Source organism: Globicephala melas, chromosome 10 (assembly GCF_963455315.2).
Source record: "Globicephala melas chromosome 10, mGloMel1.2, whole genome shotgun sequence".
NCBI lineage: Eukaryota > Metazoa > Chordata > Mammalia > Artiodactyla > Delphinidae > Globicephala > Globicephala melas.
Genome location: NC_083323.1, coordinates 8,582,705 through 8,607,410, shown reverse-complemented (window position 1 = coordinate 8,607,410; position 24,706 = coordinate 8,582,705). Strand labels below are relative to the sequence as shown.

The following is a 24,706-nucleotide window of genomic DNA, read 5'->3' as shown; positions in this document are numbered from 1 at the left end:
ATTTTCCAATGCAAATATTATCAAAACATTTAGTGAGTTCCCATCACCCTTGGGATAAAGTCCAACGTCCTTGGTATGCTATGCAAGGCCCTCCATGACCTGCCCCCAATGGAAACACCAACGCCGCCTCCTGCCAATTCCCGATGGCTATAATGAACACACTGGGTTCCCCAGTTCCTTCCTGCACACACCTCTCTCTCTATCTGTGATGTACGTGCCCTCTACCTGTCCACAAGTCTCAGCTCAATTGATACCTTTTTGGGGAAGCTTCCCCTGGTCCTTGCTGTGCCTCTACCCATCCCAGGCTGATTAGAAGCCACTTCCTTGGGGTCCTCAACCACTTGAGTTTGGCTCCATTGTCACACTGCTCTTGCTTCTTTGGTCGACGTGTCTGTCTGTCCTACAAGACTCTGAGCCATCTGAGGGCTAGGATAGGCTCCCCAGTCCACTCGGAATCTCCATGCTGAACAGGGTGCCCGGCACAAGGTGGGGCCTGGTAAATGTTTGTTGAGTGAATGCTTAAAGTATAGGAGGTACTCTTGAGGGAAATAAGGAGAGTGAGAGCTAGTGAGGTCAAGCAGCAGAAAATCTGAAGACTAGCCCGAGGAGAAATTGATGCTTCTTGGCTATGCAGACAGAATTAAGAGAGAGGAAAGAATCTGGGCAAGGAGTCAGTAACGGAGGATTTGAAATGAAAGACTGTAAAAAAGAGAAGATCATGAAAAGAACAGAACCACATTTGGCACTGCTGGTGGTTTAGTAACTTCCTCTACAATGATTCCAGGAAGAAACAAGGCTCTAGGAAGGCACAAATCATATAAAGAAAGGATGAGGTATCAACAACCCATTCAAGGATTATCTGTTATCAGGACTGGATACGTGGGCGATACAAGTAAACATCAACCTGGTGACTACGTGATGAGACTACTAATAATTTACTGGGGCTGGTGCCCAGGAATTCTTTTACTGTGGTGTAAATGCCAAGCATGGAAAATTTTGACACATTATAGATATGAGAAAGCAGATAGTGAATTTGAGAATAATGATGTGAAATGCCGGAATAATCACAAGAGAAATATCTGAATGCGTAAGAAGGTTTAGAGGATTCCAGCTTTACCACAAATATGGATTACAAGAAAATTCACCTATAAAGACAGAAATTCCACTATATGAAATCCACTTATCAAAACATGTAGCATTCCAGAATGCATAATGCTAAACGCATGTCTTTTGACATGCACACAATATTAAAACTAGCAAATAACACCAGAAAGGTAGAGAAAGTAGGAAGTATGACATTTTGTGGCTCACAGGGTATATGAATGGGAAAATATATACTTCTACACACAAACCACAGCCTTCACAAGAACGCCTAAAGGCTTCATTCCGACACCTCAGGTCTCATCCCACAGGATAGCCCACTCCTCAGTTTTCATGTCAAAGGCCTCATGGGACAAGCATGGTGTGAGGAGAAGGGACAGCAGGGAGAATTGAGGTGAGAGGGTGAAAAGAAATGATCCTTTGCCATCATTCTTGACAATGAGCCAGTCCTCCTCTTTGAGAGTTCTGTGGAGAAGGTAAACATCTGGGATATACTTATGCTAGAAGGTATTTTTTGTTTATCTGAAATTCAACTTGAACTGGGCCTTCCGTGTTTTATCTCACACCCCTACTTAGTGAGGTATACATTTCCTCATTCGTACTGCCTGTGAGCCACACACGTCTCAATAATCGAGGAATGTGTGGGAAGTCACCATAACTAACAGTTCCTGAGTACACCTACTATGTGCCAGGCCCCATGCTAAGTGGTGTAGGGGGATATTTCACATGCTTTTCACAAGCACGCTAGGAGGCAGGCACTAGTATTCTTCCTGTTTTAAAGACGAGGAAACTGAGGCTCAGAGAGACTAAATAACTTGCTCAGGGTCACCCAGATAGCCATTGGCAGTCTGAACTCTGGCAGTCTGACTGCAAAGCCCATGTACTTGCCCACCTCACCGGACATGGTAGCAGCAGCAAGCAAGGGGTAGATACACTGAGTCCCCAGAAAGTGCAAGAGACAGCGGGAGCATAGGGGGTGACAGGGGCGGGCCCTGAGCGAGGCCTTGAAGCAGCAGTTGACGTTAGACCAGGTGCCTTTATTTAAGCTAGGAGAGGGTGGCCCTAACTCTAGGCAGATGCAGCCCCACACCAGGACTGGCAGCTTGGTTAGAAGAGCACCAGATGGATTTCAGTCCCCACTGAAGCCTTAGCCAGGGGTCCTTGTACAGCGGACAACCTGCATAGCTGTACAGAGCAGCCTGAGTTAGACGGCAGAAGGAGGGCCAGTGCAGAGGCAAGTATGCAGACAGGGTGCTTAGAGGACAGTGAGGGGCCAGTCACTAAAGCACGTCTGCACGGGGTACGTGGTGCTCTGAAGTTACTTTAGAGAGACAGGCGGGGGAGAGATTGCTGAAGGCCTGAAATGACAAGAATCTTGAGTGGATCTGGGAGGTGGCATGGCAACATGACATCGATGAATTCTGAATGGAAAAATGACCCTCAGGAAGTGTGTGTGTCAGAGATCTTCAACACACAGGGGTCTTTGCTCCATCAAGCAGGCAGCATAGGGTAGAGGGAGGATGGGGGCACGATAGCTAATGTGACAGCAGCCTATTTAAAAGACATGAGAAGGTGGGCTTCCCTGGTGGCGCAGTGGTTGAGAGTCTGCCTGCCGATGCAGGGGACACGGGTTCGTGCCCCGGTCTGGGAGGATCCCGCATGCCGCGGAGCGGCTGGGCCCGTCAGCCATGGCCGCCGAGCCTGCGCGTCCGGAGCCTGTGCTCCGCAACAAGAGAGGCCACAACAGTGAGAGGCCCGCGTACCACAAAAAAAAAAAAAAAAAAAAAGACAGGAGTAGGGACTTCCCTGACGGTCCAGTTCTTAAGACTCCACACTTCCACTGCAGAGAGTCCAGTTTCGATCCCTGGTCAGGGAAGGAAGAGCCCCGCGGCGCAGCCAAAAAATTAAAAAATTAAAAATAAAAAACATGAGAAAAGGAAACTCAACAGACTGGAAAAGGGGACAAGGAGTGGGGAACAGAAAACACAAAAGAGGGAAAGTGAGTGAGAAGGTGAATTTCTTCCACTTTGCATTTCCCCAAGTGTGTCCCTCAAGGAAGAGTTGACCTGTTCTGATTTTTCTTTTCCTGAGAGTTGGAAAGAGCACAGCACAGTTTGCTTTCAGCAAGGCATCTGGTTGCATTTTTCATGATTCCCTAGAGAATAAAATGAAGAAAGAGGGACTTCCCTGGTGGTGCAGTGGTTAAGAATCTGCCTGCCAATGCAGGCGACACGGGTTGGAGCCCTGGTCCGGGAAGATCCCACATGCTGCGGAGCAACTAAGCCCGTGCACCACAACTACTGAGCCTGTGCTCTAGAGCCCACGAGCCACAACTACTGAGCCCATGTGCCACAACTACTGAAGCCCACGCGCCTAGAGTCCAGGCTCCGCAACAAGAGAAGCCACCTCAGTGAGAAGCCCATGCACCACAACGAAGACCCAACACAGCCAAAAATAAATAAATAATTTTTTAAAAAAAAAAATGAAGAAAGACAGGTTGAGTGATAACTACCAGAACTGGCGGGTTTGGAGTTGATACGCAAAAAATAGTTTAAGAGGTTAACGTCAACCTGGAGGGAGTTTTTAGGTAAGGAAACTGAGTTCACAGGTAACCAATTTGTTTATCACCACACAACTGGTGAATGAAGGAGTCAGAGTTCAAATCCAACTCTGCTTGACTCCAAAGCCCGTGTTCCATTTATTATGGAATAAAGACCAAAAAGGCATTAAGTTTGCTTATGAAAAAAAGAGTTGGAAGAGAAAAGCAGAGGGAAGGAATACAATAATTTTTAGTCTGAATGTTGCCCTAAGAAGAAAAAAAAATTGAATATAAGAAGATGATGCTCACAAGTCCCAAATTCTTATGTCTAAGCTTTCAGACTGAAAATTATCGTGAGACATTTTGGTTCCATATAACCAATTCACCAAGCTCTTAGTCTATTCCTTCCAAGTCCACCCTCTCTACGGCACCCCTCCCCCCCTGCCACGCCCATTCTCTATCATCGCAATACATTAGGGAAAGACCACACCAACTTTCTGGGTCACTTCTGACTTTGAGAATCCAAGATTTAGGGCCCTACTTGATCAAAACTGGCAATTAAAAAGAAAGAAAGAAAGAGAACTGCTTTAAACAAGGCTAATACAGGTGTTCCTCAGTTCAAGCAAACTCCAATTAAGACCTACATTTCCAAAAAGTAAGAATGTGACAGTTATTCATTTGATGGAAGCAATTCACAATATCCTCCGTTCTATTGGCAGCCTTTTAGTACCTTTATGGGGTGACTTGTTCAAGAAAAATGTAATTACCTCCAATTTCTCAGCGACAGACTTATCAAATGAAGGAAGGTACGCTGTCATACGGTTCACGTCCACTTTTGCAAGCTTTTGAGACCCGTGAGCTAAAAAAATGATCCGCATTCCAATAATAAATGGGGGCTGGGGAATATAAGTAAAAGTGACAAGAAGATGAAAGTAGCTGTGGTCATGCAGTCATTCACTCTACCCTTTTGTGCTTTGGTAAAGTTAAGGGAGCACAGAGCACAGATGGTGAGGGAAAGGGATGGGGGGGCGGGCGCTGTGAGTGTTTGTGAATGATGTTACAACCCTGGTGACGACAGAGCAGGAAGATGGAGGCCTTCAAACATGTGATAAATGAGCCAAGCTTTCAGAGCTCAAATCAATAAAAACAAACACGAAGCGAACAGAAGGGCAGAAGGAAAAGAGAAGGCACCATAAAATCCCGGTGATGTATTCTAGGGGAAATCAGGATGTGAATAGAAAATGAGAAGGGGAAAAAAGGGAGACTGGAGATGTGTAAAATGTCTGTCTGTCTTTCTGTCTCGTTCTTGGCTTCCACTCACATCCACCACCACTCCTCTTGCCCTTCTTGTAGGGCTCGTTAAGTAATTTCTGATTTTAGCTGGGTATTTTTTTTAATTATTTTTTTATTATCTATTTTTGGCTGCATTGGTTCTTCGTTGCTGTGCGTGGGTTTTCTCTAGTTGTGGTGCACGGGCTTCTCATTGTGGTGGCTTCTCTTCTTGTGGAGCATGGGCTCTAGGTGCGCGGGTTTCAGTAGTTGTGGCTCTCGGGCTCTAGAGCATTGGCAGGCGGATTCTTAACCACTGCACCGCCAGGGAAGCCCCATAGCTGGGTATTTTTAATGCTTCATTCCTGGTTGGGTTTTGCCAGCAGGATTCCTGGTGTTTCTGTCGACAATTGTTACAGTTTTAGGAAACCATCAGGATAAAATGAGAAAGTGGCAAGTCTTGCAGCAGAGTGGGGCTAGAGGTAACATCTCCGGGTCATGGGCTCTTTCTGTTTCATTTTTGTTGCTGTTGTTTTAGATTGATGTTTTCATGGGGTTATTTGAATAAGAAAAGTGTAGAAGATATTTAAACAGGAACATTTTAGATACACTTTTTCTAACTATATAGATCCATGGTAAATTACTAATGTTTTGAAGAGAAAGAAAAAGAAGTTGAAAACAGCAGAACACATTGTGGGGAAAGTGGATGGTGGGAAAGGTTAGACAACCATGATATCACAAGAGAGAAAGAGGCAAGGAGAGAGAGGGAGAGGACCAGAAAGGAAAGGAAAAGAGAACAGCTGCTTGTAAGTTTATTAATTGAGATTGTTTCCACATCTGCAGTTGCCTTAAAGCATGATTGCTTGGTGTGAGGTCCGCCAGATTTATTGGAGTCTTTGCCTCTTTGACCAAGGAGCAATGGGCTTGAATTTTGCAGGTATGTGAGAATTGCTCCCATTGGCCGATGGACAGCAGCCCAGGAAGGTTCAGGCGGCCCTAAGCGAGTTAACAATTATCCTGAACTAGTGCAAGACTTGCATTATTTTGCTAGGACCGAGAAGAGAGAGCACGTACCCTAAACTCTCACATCATTTTCTCATTCATAAAATGTGAGTGATAATAATAATAATAATGCATGTTGCAAAGGGTGGCCGTTTGTGAAGCCCTTGGCACGTGATAGACCATGGCGATAAATGGAACTTCGTCTTTGCGGGTTCTTGTTCCTAGCCATCGGTGAGGCACGTTCCATGTGCTCTCCCTACATGACTGTCCTGGAGCTTCCTGTTTAAAGATAGCAACGCAGTGACCGAGCTCTGGGCCCACGGCAGGGTTTAGAAGCCAAATCAGTTTTGTGTTTCTCAACCTTCCATTTCCCCACTTCCCTCTGGTTAGTGCTATCTTTTCTCTTTAGTTACTGGCTTGTCTTGATTACAAGCGTTGTACCTTCTGGTGACATTGCAGCCAGGACCCCATAGTAAGTAGGGAGAAGCTAACACTTGCCCAGGGTAAGTGGGGGAAAATGGGGCCTTGAAAAGCTGAAAAGGAGTATATGCTTGAATTTAGAGTTTTGAAATTTTTTGCAATTCTTTACGAGAAAGAACGGTAGATAGCTGAGAGGCAAAAATGCTCTGGAGAAAGACACACCAAACTGTTGGTCCCCAATGATGAGCCATGCCTTCTACATCCTCTTCCCAAAACACTGTGGGGTGAGGATTATTTTCTCCAGTCTTGATGAGAAAACCATGGCACAGAGAATTTGTTTACCCAGCTACCAGGCCGGCAACAGACTTGAGATGTGAAACCAGGTCACTGTTACTGGCAGCCTCACCTTGCAGAGACCGGCACATTAGGAAAACACGAATAGAATTTGCTTGAGTTTGAAAGAACTTCCACATTTTGCTTCAAGAAAGATTTTTCTTACAAAAAGTGTGAAGACGAATGAGATTTTATATGATGTGCTTTGAACTTAAAAAGAAAGTTATGTTTTATAGACCAAACTGGTGTCGATGAAAGAAAAGTAAGGTGATCGATACTCAGAAGAAGGAAGAGCAAATGACCCTTTATCTGGGCATCACTCAATGTATGAGGCAGGGGAGGGGAGCGACTTGCACAGGGACCATCTCCTGATTTGTCTCCTCCCTATTCTACTTCCTTCCCCTTGCCATCCCTCCCCCCTCCACACACACACACAACACAAAACCTTAAGTAGGAAAAGAGGAGCTAATTTTAAAAGAGGAAAAAGCATCCTTGAGACCAATGAAATCTCCATAATCCACAGTGACAGACGGGGACCAGCGGAAGAGCAATTTGATTAAATAAGGATATCGGGGACTTAGAGGGACTCTCCGGTTGTGTCACGTTTGTCTGTTAGTCTTTGAAATATATTTCTTTGGCTTCCAAACCTGGAAACCTAGTGCCTTCTAGCTGGGGAGATGTTCCCATTTGGAAAATAGGAAAAAATCTCAGGGCAAAGCCAAGGGGTCCAGGCAGGGCTGGGTTCCCAGGTTGGACTGAACCTAAGAGGCTGGCAGAGGGTCTGCAGGAGGTGCTGGCAGAGAGAGGCATTAGAAGGTCAGGGTGGGTACCGCCAGCCTTGCAGTGCGTGGTTATGGGCTGAGCATGAGGCCATTGCAGAGAGCACGCCTCCCCTACCCATGTTTCCTATCCCACTGCCTGCTGCCCATGAGTTAACCTGTCATCAGAGACCGCTCTGTTGCCGCTTTCTGCACTGAAGCAGCTAGAGGATGCATTGTTCGGTGCGGAACACACCTGCGTGGGAGATGGAGGGCTCCCTGAAGGCTTCCGTTCATCGGCCACTTCCTAGCGGCTTCAGGACTGGCGTCAGCAGATCGGCAGCCGAGGAATTATTGTCCTCGGACAAGCTTCAAAGGGCCCCTCTAGTTCCGTGTGTTCACCCCTGCTGGTCACGCCAGGGGATTTATGCTTTCCTGGGGCTTATGAGGGGGAAATAATGAGTTACCCGGGGACAAGAGGAAAATAAGAATGTCCCATGGGCACAAAATCATTTAAAATGGAAGCTTTTAGAGGGTACAGTACAAAGATCTCAGCCAACTGGCCAGAAATGGTTTGCGGAGTATATTTTGCTTGTCTTGCCTCACTCTGGTTGCAATAAAAATCAGAAATGTTTGTATCCCACGGAGAGAGTACCTATGGAAACAGGCCAGGTCCTCCCAAGAAGGCCCCTGAGATCCTAAACCCAAAAAGAAATGGTCCTGCCTCTCTGACTTGGGAGATCCAGATAAGCATAGGAGTTGTTGGTTGTAAATCTTTTAAAGGAGAAGCCCATGGTGGCCGCTCCCAAGTTCACGGCTATCTGCAAGCTTGGTTGTAGCCGCCATGATTCCAACTCCCACTTCACCCTCCACACCTGGCCCCAGATCCAAGTCTCCAGAGAAACCAGAAGGAGGATCTTACTAGAATAGGACTGGAGGCTCTCTATTTTAAGGGCCCCAGAGGATGAGTTAGAAGTAATTCAACAGCAGGCACAGTAAAGGAATCTGTAAGCCTTGTGAGACATCCAGAGAAGGTTAACGTTTCCAACATGGCCAGCTAATGAAAGAGGTAGCCTGTAAGCGAGGTTCTGCTGGTTTCGAATAGAGCCAAAATGTTGTCATTTGAGAGCGCAAAGGGAGGAGAGGCCAGCCCTTGGTCACTTGGCCATGCGCAGCCTTTTTCTTTTCTTTCTTGTTTTTTTTTTCACTTTCTTTTCCAGAATAGATTGGTTTAGGTCTCTAGAAAAATATTTCAGCAGAGGCTAACAGGTGAGTTACAGGTAATTGTCCATCCTATGCTTACAGATTTTCAAGAAGAGCCATCTATGACCTTTCTTGGTTTCCTGCTCTCTCCAATGCCCAGTAAGAGGTGATAAAGCAGAAAGGCCCTAACCACAGCTGTAAGGGTCAGATAAAAGAAAAACACACAGTAGGGATTTCAACACAAATCATAAACCTAGACTCAAAGTAGCAGAGAGGGACTGGTCACTTTGAGATGAAAGGGGACCAACTTTCCAGGCAGCTCAGAGAGAATTTAAGCATCAGAAAATGTGTAGGAGCAGATGTCTTCCAATTTTTATCCATCAAAGCAATTCTGTATTTTATGGGTTTGAGACTCTTTGAAACGTTAAAGTTTATATGCCTTAAAACGCACCAGAGAGAAAGAAGACTGTCGCCAAACTGTTTGGAGAGAGGTTGCGGGGACTCGAGATGCATAGAAAAGTTACGAGATGGAATCCACTGTTTGGGACGCACCATTGCCCTCTATTGGATTAAATAAATCAGACCTTTAGCGTGGGTGCCTGCTTCATTATCTCTGGCTGAGTTTGCCCAGAAGTCAGGGCACCTTTGAATGGGAAATTAATCCATCCTTGTAAACGGGTCCTCCGGTCAGCTGCCCCTTCCCCGAGGAAATCAATTACAGTTGCAACTCTGACGGCAGGCCATTTATCATGTTTCCAGTCACTCAACAAGCATTTGCTATGTGCCTAAGCACTGGTGAGGTATCGTAGGGCATCTACGAAGAAATAACAACCGTTACTACCATTTACTGGATGCCTACTGTGCGCCAGGGTCTTTCTACACATCTACACACAGGATCCCTGTGAAGTAAGGGTGGCTACTTCCGGGTTAGGGTTGAAGAAACTTTGATACTTGGGAAGTAAATGCCACCTCTGAGGTTCAAATCCAGGTCCAGCTACTCCTAAGACCCCAAGAAGTTTACAGACTATCAGGGGAGATAGATAGAATATTGATAAAAACGTCTATACCAGGAGTCCGTAAACTACGGCCAGTAGGTCAAATTTGACTCATCACGTATTTTTGGCCACAAGTTAAGATGGTTATTACTCTTTCTGAATGGTGGGGAAAAATCAGAATAATAATAACTTGTGGCATGTAAAAATTATATGAAATTCAAGTCTCAGTGAGCGTAAATAAAATTGTATCAGAACCCAGCTCTGCCTGTTCATTGACTGTTCTCTCAGGCTGGCTTCTGGAAAACGGCACGATGCGTGGTCATGGCAGAGACCGTACAGCTCGCGGAGCCGAAAACCCTTTCTCTCTGGCCCTTTACAGAACTCCTACTCTATATTCTGAGGGGTGATGTTATATATCAGTAGAAGAGGTTTTTAGAAAGCATTTGGGGGTTAAGAAAAGGGGGAACTAATATTTAACCCACGGTGAGAGAGGTAGATACACAGGTGCGCTCCGTTTTAAGACTCAGTGCACGAAAACCCAGCCTTTCAAACAGATCAATTAAAAGATAGCTATTTGCATAACAAATTTTCCTTTCCATTTTGTAAAGGGATTCACCACGGGGTTCCTTTGTAGAATGAGCCTCCATAATGCATGCTAATGATTCCATTTGCAAATACTCTCTTCATAATAACTCTCCAAGAACAGATCTATTGTGTACAGTGAGGTTTAGCTAGCTATCATCATTTTTTCCTGGCCCTGTGAGGTTTCGCACTTCTGAGTTGACCTTGTCACTGAGCTGACCTTGTCAATTCAGAAGAGGAGGCACTGCCTTCCCACGGTCTCCAGGAGGGGCTTTGCCGATGAAAGGGTGCAGATTCCAAGCATGCGCATTATGTGAACCTAGAGAGCTGGTATAATTTTACATTTTCGGCTAAGCTCCTCTTGGTCAGTGCAGCCAAAGTTCTAAAATGTAAACTCCTCACTATTCTATCAATCCATAAATCAATACAAATTATGTTGCTCGTGTCCTGATAAATAGGCTATAAGAAATACTTATCAAGAGCAGTTTCTCTTCTTTTTTCAAGACATAATCTTAACCACCTGACAACAGAAACTGGGGCAAATCATATAATATTCAAATTAGGGCTCTCCCCAGCAAAACAGGAAGTGTTGTCGCGATTCAGTTTAGGACCTGGCTCCTTCTTTCCCTGGGTCCTGAGCCGGAATCTTCGGAACAGCTCCGTGCTGTTATGCAATCGCTCTTTTCCAGAGACAAGTAAAACGGAAACCTTCACTATTCATAGCCAAATTAGGAGGAACTGAAATCGTTCAAGAAGTTGCTTGCCTGGTACCATTTTGATGTTAACTCTGCGTTTCTTCTGAACATATCCCCTGACTCTGGCTTTCAAATGGAGGCTCTTTTAAAGAGCTGTCTCCTAGCTTTTGTTTTCATCCTCCACGGTGACTTATATTTTAGAAGTACATAAGCATTCCTGGTATATAGGCTGACTCTTTTTCAGGTTTTTTGGCGGTACAAGAAGCTTAAATGGAAAGGCCAGGGCAGAGAAAATCGTGCTGAGGATGTCCTGTGTGGTGTCGTCCAGTGGTGGTCTGTGTCTCGGGGCTGCTGATGGGTATTCCGTACAATTTGTAAAAGCAGGAGAGTGAGAGAGATGCAGAGGGCTGGTGAGAAGCAGAGCCAGGAGCCCTGCGTGGCTCGGAGGCGGGATTCCTGAACAAATGGTACCATCACTGAGGCCGGGATGAGGGGGGAGGCTGCTGGCAGGGGCCTGGCACCTGGATGCTGTCACTTCTCATTCACGCTCTATGGCAGGTAGCATTGCAGCCATTTCTAAAGCTGATCACTGGAAGGGAAAACGCATTTAACCCATCTGTGAGGCTCTCTGAGGAGGTGTCTGTCTTCATCTTCCCCTGAGGTCAGCAGCGTTGTAACTGCAAACAGCGGGAAGAAGACTCCACCACATTCTTGAGTTCTTGGGGCTGCTGCCCTTTCTCTCTCTCTCCCCACTCTTTTCTCTCTTGGAATTGTTGCTACCATGTTTTAGCTCCATCATTTATTTGTTTTCTTTTTCCAGTTGCAGTATGCAGTGGTAGTAGGTACCAAAGAAAATGGATAAGTACTGAATAAACTATGTTAGTTGTTTTCATTTTTCCCCTGGTGGTAATTTTTAACTTTTCAAAATTAAAACTAACGGATATAAAGGAATAGGATATAACTTTCCATGCATTTTTGTGATCAAACAGAAGACCAACCCCTGGGGCTGGCCCATTTACCATTCTCCGCTATTAGGGAAGCAGAGAATGATAAATTCAAGGGAAGAACTTGCAGAGCCCGGTGATTTGAATGAAAACAGAGCATCCCCCACTCCACCCTGAGCATCTCCCTCCCACCAAACAGCATCTGAACAGATTTCATTTCACAAACGGAAATGGGACGCAAACAGATTTTTTTCAACGTGATTTCACGAAGAGTGGGCCTGTTTAACTGGGTTTTCTGAGCCAGGATTAATATTACAAGCTGGGGAGCTCTGTGACACGCCTCTGTTGTTGGCTTTGCCACACCACCTGCTTCCTGGGGGAAAGCAGAGAAAAGTGCCACCGTTCAGAAGCAAGTTTACTTCTGCCTCAGCCCTTCTCACTGAATGACTTACAGCCAGCCTGGAGCTACATGTAATGTAGGAAAGATCTCCCAAGCTCAAGGTCATATCTAGAGCATGCGTTGGATATTTTTTTCCATCTCTAATGTATGTGACTTTCTAATATGTTTAGCATTTGCCCTCCCCTTGTCTCCATCCTGCTTATTAAGGTAAATTTGCATAGAAATGGGATCTTGGTTTTTAGGACTATTCACCTGACACTTGATCTCTTGATGTGACCAGTGTCTGCTGCTGATACCATGTGGGTGACCCACAGAAGCCCATCTTCCTGCACATCAGAGGCAAGGCCTTAATTAGGGAAAGCTTTGCATGTTAAAGTAATGGGGTGAATCAAGTCAGCAAAGGCATTTAGCTTTCACTCAGGAGGACAGAATACTTCTTCCTGTTGAGTGGGTCATCCTAGGTCACAAAAATTTTAATTTGCCTTAGACGGACAGATCTTGAAGAAAGTGCACAAAAAGTATATATATTTTGGGTTTGGAAATAAGTTTTGGCTGGTGATAAAGCTGACAGTGAGCTATGACATTTTCCTTTGGATCCTGAAATATTTTTGCTTAATATCTATCTTTGGGATTGGTAATACTCACCTCTATAAACTGCCTTTGGAAGACCAAGCAAATGTGGAAAATCAGAGGAAGGCGCCCCTTGCCATCACCAGGGTTGCAGTCCGCTTTAAACCCCTGATCTCCGGGTGCCGCCCCCTCCCACGGGCAGCCACCTTCCTTATTTACCTAAATCTCGTCACTTGGGCAGAAATTCCCACTGAGAGGATAATTGTGGTCCCAGTTTCCTGGTCACTGAAAGTCAGTTAGGTTTGAGGGTTTCAGACTTAAGCAAATTTTGCAAAACATAAATGCCAAACAATAGCTCTCAAGACGGTGTCCTTGACAGTTAGCAGAGAACCAAAGAACTTGAGCGTCCTAGGGAATAAGCCTCAAAGTTCTTTTTTTAAATTAATTAATTAATTTATTTTTGGCTGCGTTGGGTCTTTGTTTCTGTGCGAGAGCTTTCTCTAGTTGCGGTGAGCGGGGGCCACTCTTCATCGCGGTGCGCGGGCCTCTCACTGTCACAGGCTCAGTAATTGTGGCTCACGGGCCTAGTTGCTCCGCGGCACATGGGATCTTCACAGACCAGGGCTCGAACCCGTGTCCCCTGCATCGGCAGGCAGATTCTCAACCCCTGCGCCACCAGGGAAGCCCAAGCCTCAAATTACAATGAGAAAAGTTTAGAGGAGGTGGGAGAAATCAGAAGAACCTTTTTGTGGCTTTTGGCTAGGCTGCCTTTGCTGAGGCTAAATTCATTCCATAACGTGATTCTAAAACATAAATGCTCTGCTACTCAACTTTATCTTGTACAACATTTTGCATCTATTCTTTAATTTCATCTTACATCCTTATTCGTTGAACATTATGATTCCCATTTTACGAACGAGGAAACTGAGGCTCCAAGAGGTTTAGTACTCGCACAGATCACACAGCTGTTCACGGACACAACCAGGACTCTGCTCTCTTTCTATTACAACCCCGCCGCCTCCTAAAAAAACCAACCATATTTCATTTGTGGGCTGACTTACTTATCTTTACACAGGTCTCATGTGTTACTAGGAGGAGCCAATGTTTTAACTCAATTCAGAGGTATTAAAAGGCAAATTTCCAAAATGTCCTTGGCTTACGCAATAATAATAAAATAAGGAATCTGACTCATTTAGTCTCCCAATTCTAAAACCAGAATGCTTTCCACTCTCAAACCATGTAGAAGGCCGCTAAGTTCCCCACTGACCAATGCTGTCTAATTCTCTTAAATGATTCAGATGTAAAAGAGAAAATGGCATCTGTCTAATTAACACCGCCTGGCTAAATATAGCTGTCGAGGGACAGCCTTGGGATAGTGTTTACAGAACAGTCTTTCCAGGCCCCCAGGCCTCAAGTTAGAGATGATAGCAAGTCTTCTGTCCTTATCAACCGGAAACAGAGATGCCCCAGAAACGCTTACAGGCCAGGACAGCAAATGGGGATGAAAGGAGAAGGGGAAAGGCGGTGGCTGGCCTTCATTTCCTGCTCCTGGCATCTGGGGATTCACAGAATGATGCCGGGAAGTGGATCCTTGCAGCTCGTGCAGCTCTTTCTGAAAACAAAAGCCCTCACTGTGTGCCTACGCCTTCCTCTCTGGCCTGGAGACCTTGGACCCTCTCCACCAACTGCTAAGACTGCCCTCCTCCTGGCAGAAAGGCACAATGACCACATTATTTCCCTTCCAGCTTCGCGTTACAACATGGAAGCCATTGCCAAGTTTGATTTCATGGCCTCAGGAGAGGATGAACTGAGCTTTCACGCTGGAGATGTTCTGAAGGTAGGTGACGCGGGACCCGGGAGAGCCGGGGAGAGTTTAGGTTACTCCGGTTTAGCCACTGAGTTAATCTAACAATCCATCCTTTGTTTCTCAAGAAATACACACAGTTCCTTTCAAAATGTGAAGTTTGCCTCATTCAAAAGGGTTCCTTCTGAGCGCCTGTGCACCAGCTACAAGGCCGGGTGATGGAAATCCGATTGGCATAAGCCACCATCCTTGTCCTGAGATGCTCGTGGTCTGGAGGGGGAAACAAATCCATCCAAAGGGCTGTCACAGATGGTCTTATCTGAGTGCCCAGGAGCACAGGTGAGGGGACAAGTGATCCCACCTTGAAAGATGGGGTTGTAGGAACGGGTGGCAACATCAGTTGTCAGGAAACACAATGAAGGTGATTCGGGCTTTTGGCTAAAGCTCAGAGGTGGGCGAGCCCAGGCAGAATTAGGTCAGCATTGTGAGTTTCAGCACGGCTGGAACTTACAGGAGGAAGGTGTGGATGGGGACATCTGGAAAGTCAGCTGGAGGAGATGCGGGTCAACAAAGGCCATGCACACCCACCACTCAGGGGTTCCTCACAACTTTTCTTTGCCCGCACTTGAGTTGTAGTGGCCACTTGCTGAACTGAAGAGGTCTTGGACTCCTCCCACATTTCATGCACCATGCTTACAGACTCTGCATCTTAGCCCCTGTTTTGTGCAAAATAGCATAGGAGTTCTTCAAGAGGCCACTGGGGAATCTCTGGCACCTATGTCCCCCTTCCTGGCCTCAGAGCACCTCGGATACCCCGATCCTCGGTCCTCAGCAACCCATATGGGCCTCCTGAGACTACCCAGTGGCACTGAGACCACCATTGTCTCTCCACGAAGATAAATGCTTGCCATGGAAAGAACCCTATCATACGTGAGAGGGTGACTCGGACAGTGTCTGTGGAGCACAAACCAGGTGGGATGACGTGGTTTGGAATTTTAACCCCCCAATGTTTATCCCTCTGACTGCTCTCATCTTGCAAGATCTGGTAATGTGGCTGCCAAGAGTACGCCTTCCATGTTGGAACTTCTCAAGGTCAAAATATTGCTTGGGCTGCTGACCCAGGAAAAAGTGACCTTCACTTCCTTGGGATCTTACCAAGGTCACAGAGGGGTCTGCGACAAGGTGAGCAGTCCCTCCCTTCCTTGTGGGGTATTGTGACCATGTGATTATCTACCATTCTCCAGTGTTTTCACCCAAAAGAGAACCTCCCTGGGGGGTTGGGGGCAAGTCGCATCCCTCATCTCCCATTTCAGACAGAATCTACTATCTGGCTTAAAATTTCCCTCTTCCCCAGAAAAGGAAAAAGGAAAAAAAAAAAAAAAAAAAAAACTTTCCTCAAATCTGCTTCTCTGTTCAGCTCCTAATTTCTTTCTTCTCCTCACTGCCAGCACTGGGAAGAACTCTCTATGCTGGGTGCCTCCACTCCCTCACTTCCTGTTCATGCCACTGGAACCCTCTGGAATCTGTCTTTTACCCCCAATGCTCCCTTAAAGTCCACTGGTGATCTCCTCATTGTGGAATGTAAGGACCCTACTAAACCCCTGTAGGATTAGACACTGCTAACGGCCCCTCTCCTGTATCTGAATGAAGCTCTGTCCCACACCTAAACACTGTTCTCTGCCCTGAATATTTTTCTTTTATCATATCTCCCAAGCAATCCCTTCTTCACTGGAGAGGAGTCTGGTGCAATAAAAAGGAGCATGGACTTTGGAGCCAGATAAATCTGAGTTTGAGTCCCAGCCCATTAGCTGTGTGGCCTTGGGTCAGTCACTTTCCCCCTCTGAGCTTCAGTGTCTTCATCTATAAGTGGAGGCCATGCCTATCTTGCAGGGTTATAGAAAGGTTTAGGGGTAATGGTCCCAGCCCAAACTGGATGCTCAATAAATGATCACTGTATTGTCAATATCACCCAAATCCTGCTGCCTCTGACTGTTCAGACTATTACTGTGTTCCCTTGACTGACCTCATTGCCTCCCGTCTCTTCCTCCTTCATTCTACGTACCAGTCCCAGAAGGATCTTTCCAGAAGATAAATCAGATCACATTACTTCCTTACTCAGAAGCGTTCAGTGGTTCCCCATGACCAGTTGATGGAAATCTAAGCCATCTGGCCCCAGCCTACTGCCCAACCTCATCATGCTCGCGTGCAAGAACATGTACACATACGTACACATATACATACACACATGCGACACACACACACACACACACACACACACACACACATCTTTGTGTATGAAATGCCCCAGGTCACGCTGCAATATACAAACTCTCCTTTTTCAGGCTCTCCCCGTATTCTGAATGCCCTTCTCCCACACACACATATTTGACCACCTCTACCGGGGAACCCTCACTAATCCTCCCCGCTCCTGACCACCCCGGTAGATTAAATACTCCCTCTTCAGCTCCTCCACAGCATTTCACGCACTGTTCAAGGCACTCACACCCCCGCCTCACAGGACAGTTACTTACAAGCAGGCCGAGCTTCAGCTCTCTGCACCCTGAGTACCCACCTCTACTGCGGCCCTTGCCCCGTGCCGTCCTGATTGTCCGCGCACATGGTGGCTGTTCCACTCCCCAGAGCTCTGCGCAGGTTGGGGCCGGGCCTGCCTCGGGGTCCAGAACAACAGAAATATGATGAACATTCGATGAATGAGCGAATGGGTGATCCCTCCGCTGGTGTGAGAGCAGAGCTTTGCCAGGTTCATCTTTGTATATTCCCAGCATCTAACACAAGTCACGGCCCCAGGTAGGGGCTCGGTACATATGTCTTGAATTGTTAACTGCGTTTCTGCACACTCATTTAGAATTCCATCAGAAAGCCAGACCCCTCCTTCTTTTCAAACTCTATCCATTGCAGCCACAGGGGTAAAGAGGAAAGAGGAGGGGGCTTGTCGGCTGAGCCTCTCAGAAGGTCTGTATCATGGTGGTCCGTGGGCCTGCCTGTAGGTCTCCACGTACAACCCTCTCCTCCGGAGATGGCTAACAAGCCCCAGGATTCTGGAAATTGTTTTCTTTTCTTTTCTTTTCTTTTTTTTTTTTTTGAAATTGTTTTCAAGGCTAGCTCTTAACTGCCCTGGCAATTCACTCATGGAATGTTCTTTCGTGTTTGGCCTTTAGCGCTAAAAGACTAAACAGACATTTTCATTAGAAGGTACACAAAATGTCTCGCTTACCATCAACCGCCCCATGCAGACTTTGAGTTCCCCGGGGGCGCAGGCCCCAGCTTGTTCATCTCTGTATTCCCGGCACCTAAGTACAAACAGCAGGTGCTCACTAGATGCTGATCCCAGAATGGTGAACAAGATGCTGGACACAGAACTCTGGCCAAATGACCCGATCCCGTTTCTCCTGTGCGAGACACATTCCAAAAGTCAGGGGTTGGATGTTTCGTGTTCATATCAGCCCCTCTGGACCCGCAGCTGCACACAGCTCGCAACTTACTCTTCCCACTCGAATCTGCCGGTCGTTATGAAAAAATGTCTCTCGACCCAGGCCATCTCTATCTGCTTCTGCAATACGTCTAACACAACCCCGTTTCTTCCTACTAAAACCGCAACCGAGAAGCCCCCAGAGTTAGACCTACGTAATTAACTTCTTCAGCACTTCGGATTTCTGCTATGCCTCTAAGAGCTATAATTTCATCCAGTTTTAAAATTCACCCAACCGTACATTTTGTCTTCTTCCCACGTCTAACTTATTCTCAGGCCATGTAACCCAGAAAATGATTCCGGTAGGCAACGTTGTAAGAATTAAGTCACAGCAAAGCTAAGGGTGAAACCTCATGCGTTTAGGCTGAACTCGCCCAGCTCTGCAAGATGGGGAAAACAGATAGGGGGACGGAGGAGATGGAGAGATGAGAGGAAGAGGAAGTTTGGGCCCTGAGCCAACAACGGCACCTCCCCCCAAAGACTCTTCTTTGCAGAAAATGAGATCTTTTTAAAACCTTGCCTTCTATGCACCACAGAAAGCCGATAAATGCGCCTCTCTGGGAACGAGATCTCAGGCCGACCGAGCACCGGGTGGTGGGGAAAATGGCTGGCACCGTGGGACGATCTTCGGTTGCTACAGGGGGTAGATGGGCATGAGCCACGATTACTAAAATTGCAGCCGGTTTGGGGTCAGAGAGCTCAGAGCGAAGTGTGGTTCTTACCGTGCAGCACCGATTTCCAAATGGCCTTTTACCTCATCCCCGCTCACCCTGCTACTTGACTGCTGCCCAAGCCGCACATAGCCTTCCCATGTGACGGGAGAAAGGAATTCCAGAGCCTTTACGCTTGGCGCAGAGTGAAATGCCCCCGTGTTCCTTATGTGCAGCCAGGCCCTGCTGCTGAGCTCCCTGGCTCCTCCTTTGACCTAGATTTCCCACCTTCCCCACAGGCCCCTCGCCACACGCGTACCCACACGCCCTTAGTGATGCCGACAGTCACATTTGATGTCAGAAACTATAGCGTTTTCTTTTCTCAGCAATTCTAGAACTCAAACATGGGACACACTTTTATTTCTTCAGAACACATGATTACCTTCAAAACATACACATATAACACTTTAAAGAACTTATAAACCCTTCCGTGTCCTTCAGAGCTGGAGTTCTCCCTCATAAGAATATCACATTTTACAGAATTATATTTAAAAACACAGCCTGAACTCTCTGAAGGACGTCCAGGTACCAGGGCGCGTTTGATCCTTGCATCAGCTCCGTGAGGCGCCGACCAGTTTTTATTGCCCCCATTTGGCAGATGGTATTTGACTCGCCTGAGGTCAGACAGCTAGTGACGGGACCAAGCTAGACCCCAGGCCTTCTCATCCCAGACTCAGGAGTGATATTAGAAATAGGTCAACCCTGCTTCTCAATTACTTAGCTCTCTTCAGCTCTCTTCCCATCTCTGGGAGGGAGAAACCAGAGGCTTCAAGTCCACCCACTTTTGGATGAATCGACTCCGAAATCTAGCTCCAGCCCCCACTTCTCCGCTGAGCCCCACACACATCTCCAACGCTCGCTAATCCTTCCTTCTCAGAGCGTCCCGGGGCAACTTGATTCCCGTACAGGCGACCTGAAGTCTGTGAGTTTTCCCTCAGACCTGCTCCTCCTCCTGTATTTTCTATTTTAGTAAAGGCATCGCCACCCACTCAGTCTCCCAAGCCAGAAATCCGGAGGCATCCCAGAATTCCCCTTCTCCCTAGGCTCTGCGAACAGTCAGGAAGTCCTGCCCGTTTGTGCTTCCTGATTCCTCTGAAATCTGTCCTCACCTGTTCTCAGGCCAGATCCCCTTCGTCTCTTGCCTAGATGGCTACACGCGTCTTCCTACACTTTCTCCCCTGACTTTACGCCCCAATCCATCTTCACGCTCTGATACAGCATGCCGTTCTTAACTCTGATTCTCCCTGTGCTATTTCCCTGCTGAAAATCCTTTCATGGCTCCCCATACGTTTCAAGATAAAAATCCATGCTTTTCAACGTGGGCTACAAGGCCCTGTGCCCCTGGTTTCCCCTCTCTCTTCTCCTGGAGTCACAATCTAAACTGTCCCCTGACCGAGATGTTTTGTCCCCAGAATGCACCTTCTTCCTCACTCCCCAGAAGTAGCTCTTTTGCCATCAGACTTCGCCTGGGTAGCTCCTTTCATTGCCTGGGCAACCCAGATGGCCTCTCCTCTGAGCAACCTTTCCTATCCATCTTCTGCTATCCTCTTTATTATTGTATGACATTTTCAGCTACAAGAAACAGAAACTAAAATTGGCTTAAACGACAACAGAAGATTTATAATTTCTCCTGCAAAGTCCAGAAGTAGGAGGGCTCCTGGATGGCTAATTCAGCGGCTCCGTGACATCGTCAAGTTTCTTCCCATCTTTTTGTTCTGCCATCTTCATTTTGAATTATTGTTGAGTCTGCGCTACATATTTTAGAAACGTTCTCAGTGGGGGGGGGGGCAGATATTTGTCTTTTGATGGTAAAAGATTTTCTGAAATAACCAGAAGCCACATAGAGCCACGTCTGGAGGGTCAGACGAGTAATCAGGGCAGGTGATGACATTTGGGGTCGTGGTCGAGGTAAGACCCTACAGTAATGAGACAGAACTTCTGGTTTTGCCTATGATCTGGGTCTAAAAGCAAGTTTGGAAAAGGCATTCCAGGTATCTTGAGTTATGTCCAAACTCTTTGTGAAAACATGGAGTGTGAACACCAAGAGTTACTGTTTTCAAAGCTAGCCCCCCGCTTGATGTTTACGTTTTAATCTGCTGGTGTGAAAAACGAAGAGCAAATTAAAATTAAAAGTTTCCTTGTTACCTGGCAGAGAAGGAGAAACTACCTGCCTAGATGAGGAGCTTAAAGTGCTAAGATCTGGGACACAAATCTCCCAAACAGAAGGAGAAAAGGGGTTCAGGGAAGCCCCTGAGCCCTGAGTCTGGGAGGTCAGGCCAGGTGCGGTCCTATGAGTGGGTGGCCCACGTGGACAGAAATAGCTTGGGGTCAAGGGAAGCCAAACTCCAAAGATAAGCCAGCCGCTCCCCACTCGAGCGGCTGTGTGGCTTCTTGGGCTTATTTTCCTCTAAATCCCAGAGCGCTTTCTTTGCCCTGCAACCCCTTTCTCCCGCTCCTTGGAGTCCTCCCCACAGTGTCTTTGTCCTTCCTTCTCCTCCCTGTAGATCTTAAGTAACCAAGAGGAGTGGTTCAAGGCGGAGCTTAGGAGCCAAGAAGGATACGTGCCCAAGAATTTTATAGACATCAAGTTTCCTGAGTAAGTATTTCCAGCCTGCTGAGATGGGCCTGCCCCACACACTCCCCTTTACTGCAGCAGCGACTAGAATTATCCCGGCACAGCCCGGACGCTGTCAAAAATGGTTGCCTCTGGAGAGGGAACCACCCAGCTGAAGGCCAGGGGTGGGAGGGAGATTCGCATTGCACAGCATTCTCGTTTGAATTTTATACCATGGGCAAGAGTCACCTATTTTGGGCTTCCCTGGTGGTGCAGTGGTTGAGAGTCCGCCTGCCGATGCAGGGGACACGGGTTCGGGAGGATCCCACATGCCGCGGAGCGGCTGGGCCCGTGAGCCATGGCCGCTGAGCCTGCGCGTCCGGAGCCTGTGCTCCGCAACGGGAGAGGCCACAACAGTGAGAGGCCCGCGTACCGCAAAAAAAAAAAAAGAATCACCTATTTTAAGTTTATAAACTAACATCATGTATAATTGCAACCATGGGGTTTCCAAGAATTCCGGGGGTGCGTGGGGTGCGCTCTCGGTCACTCCACCTCAACAGCTGCTCCTTCAGGCCTCTTCTCTTTTATCTCCCAACCCACCCTCCATCCCAGCCAGGAGGACGAAGCTCTCGGCCTTCCTGAAACCATGTTCGCACCAGTGAGAGAGGTCAGGGAAATTCCCTCCATAAAGAGGAAACGAAAAATTGAGATTGGGTCACGTGCACCTCAAGAATTGACCACAGGGGTGAGATAGAAATCTAACGTTGTGTGAGGGTCAGGGTCTAGCCGAAGAACAAAGTGACCACTGAACCAATAGAATGACCACTGACCTCAGCCAGGGGGCTCCTGAGGCTGCCCTGTCATCTTCTAGGTGAGCACGGCACACCTGCAGCCCCTCTTACACCGCGCTCTCGGCGGATGGCCTGGCTTCCAGGACAGCGGAGGCCCCCAGAAAAGCCCCTCGACCCCACCCGCCCTGACTCGCTGCATCCACCCACATCCTGCAACTGCGCAGACACTGCCTTTCCTGCAGTTGTTTGGAAAGAACCATCTGCGCTTCGAGCAGACGTTCTCCCCTCTCTCGCGCATCGACTTGCCTCCCTCTCTGCCGGATCCTTCCCGGCAGCAAACAAAGATGTCGCAGTTTCTCCCATCTTACCAAAAACCAAAAAGCGAAACCAAACAGCAAAACCCTTGATTCCAAACCCCCTTCCAGCTACGACTCCACTTCTTCAAAAGAATCATTATATTTGCCGTCCTAAAGTCCTCTCCTGCCATTCTCTCCAGAACCCACACAACTTCAAGGTCACCGTGAACTGCTGGTCCCAGTGGCCGAAAGTAGGCCATCACGTCAGCATGATTCGATGTGGGGAATCTCTCCCTCTTCTTTTGGCTTCCAGAACATCCTTCTTCCTGGTTCTCTTCCCGCCTCCCTGGCTGCTCCTTCCCCGACTCCTTTGCCAGTTTCTCCTCGCCTCCCCCGTCTCCTTTACAGTTAGAATGTCGCCCTCCCAGTGAGACGCCCCCCATCACCATATTTTGAATGACTCCCCCACCCCATCTCTCCTCTGTTTTCATTTCCTCCACAACACTTACATCAGCTGACACACTTAATATTCTTATTACTTTGTTGTTTATGGTGTGTCTCTCCCCACCGCACTAGAATATAAGAAGTTCCATGAGGGTCCTTGTCTGTGCTGCTCACCACTGTATCCGCTATATCCCCAGAAGGAGGCTCAGCACAGAGTAGATGTTTAATAAAAGCTGTTAGCTATGAATGAATAGCTTTTGGAACGATGTGTAATAGGAAAACCTGGCACTCGTTTCATATGCAGGGTGTGGACATTTTTGCAAGTCTTGAGGGAAGTCACTTATCAAATTCCAGATGGAGGACAAGTGTGTATTTTCTGAACAGTCCCCTCACTGTTTGCCGCCTCTTCCGAGATATCTCCTCTGAGGATGGCTGCTGTGGAGGGGGTCCCATTCTCTTCCCTTCCCCATTACATTTCCTGTGGTGGCCACTCATCAGCATGGTAGGTTTGCATGGCAAACACTCTGGCAGGATCTCCAGGCAGATCTCCAGGCTCCCCTCAGAGCCCGACCAACCTTCCCCTGCAAGTCCCAGGTCTGGAGGAAGGACATTCTTCCGCCACCCATGTCTGTTCAGTTCCTACATTCCAAAGAGCACAGGGAACTGCTCACAAAGGAATCCAAAGCTGCGGCCCGTTGGACCTTCATCTTAAAGGGACACACATACTGGCTTTCCAGGGGTGGCAATTAGAGCAGGCACCTTGCAGCAAAAGGACACCACCCTACCTTTGGCTGCTGAGGGATTGCAAACACTTGTTCCGCTTCTCTGTGGTTGAGAGAGGTTTCTGGCCTCCTGCCCCGTGGCTGTAGCCACTGTTTGACTTGCCCCTGTGCAAGAGTTTGGCCTTTTTCATATACGCTGTAACCCCTGCAGCAATGCTTCCAAAGGCTGCCAGCCTGAAAGAGCAGTTTCTCCTTGGTTTCTTCTTTTCCAGGGTAAAGATTATTTTCCAGCCTGGTTTTGGGGAGGGCCCAGGAGCTGGCTGTGTAGATGCCTCTCTCTGGCTGCTACCAGGCTTGCTTATTTCCAAGCGTGTGTGCGGGCCTCCCTGGGTGCCCTGCAGCCTCTGCCAGGCAGGGAGCACAGCCGCTCCCGCCCCACGCCACCCAGGGGCCCTGGGCTGTGACCCTCTTTCCCGGCCACCAAGGTCTCAGCCCGGAGCTGGCACCCAAGGCCCTGCCCATTGCCTCCAGTGCCCCAAGGGGTCCCTGTCCCTGCAGTTCTTTTCTAGAGACATCCCTCTCACAGCTGCCTGCAGGAAGCCACTCCCCACAGTGAGTGACTCCCACGCTGTCCCGTTTGGTGCAGTGGCACATTTCCATGATTCAGGATTTCCAAGCAGGAGAGAGACTTCTCCTGGGGGAACGGGACAGGAGGTGCCTCAAGGGGAGCACTCACTTGCCTCGCCTGTAAACTGCTGGAGCGTTTGTTTAGTTTCAAAAGCACCTGGCCCCTCTTTGGTCTCTGTCTGCTCTCTGCTGAGCAGTTCCCAGCCTCTCTCCCTTTGGGTCATCTCTCCCCTACTTCCTTCCCTCCTTACCCTCACCCCTACCGTCACTCTGGCGTCTCACCAAGATCCTCTGCTTTTATCTCACCTGATAGGTGGTTTCACGAAGGCCTCTCACGACACCAGGCAGAGAGCTTGCTGATGGGCAAGGAGGTTGGTTGCTTCATCATCCGGGCCAGCCAGAGCTCCCCAGGGGACTTCTCCATATCTGTCAGGTACCGGCTGTCCCTGACTCCTCC

At 47.8% G+C, this 24,706-nt stretch overlaps 1 protein-coding gene across 3 annotated transcripts in view; it reads left to right on the top strand.

The window, feature by feature from the left end:
- GRAP2 (GRB2 related adaptor protein 2) overlaps positions 1 to 24,706 on the top strand; it is a 60,862-nt gene that overhangs the window by 28,476 nt on the left and 7,680 nt on the right. For 2 of the 3 annotated variants that reach the window (XM_030855903.2, XM_030855902.2), the window contains exons 2-4: positions 14,557 to 14,648; positions 21,320 to 21,411; positions 24,563 to 24,682. In XM_030855903.2, the coding sequence (XP_030711763.2) occupies positions 14,571 to 14,648; positions 21,320 to 21,411; positions 24,563 to 24,682 (290 nt within the window). In that variant the 5' untranslated portion in view covers positions 14,557 to 14,570. Of the gene's footprint in view, positions 1 to 14,556; positions 14,649 to 15,563; positions 15,588 to 21,319; positions 21,412 to 24,562; positions 24,683 to 24,706 lie in introns of those variants that run through there. The other variant, XM_060306213.1, reaches the window with a different exon arrangement.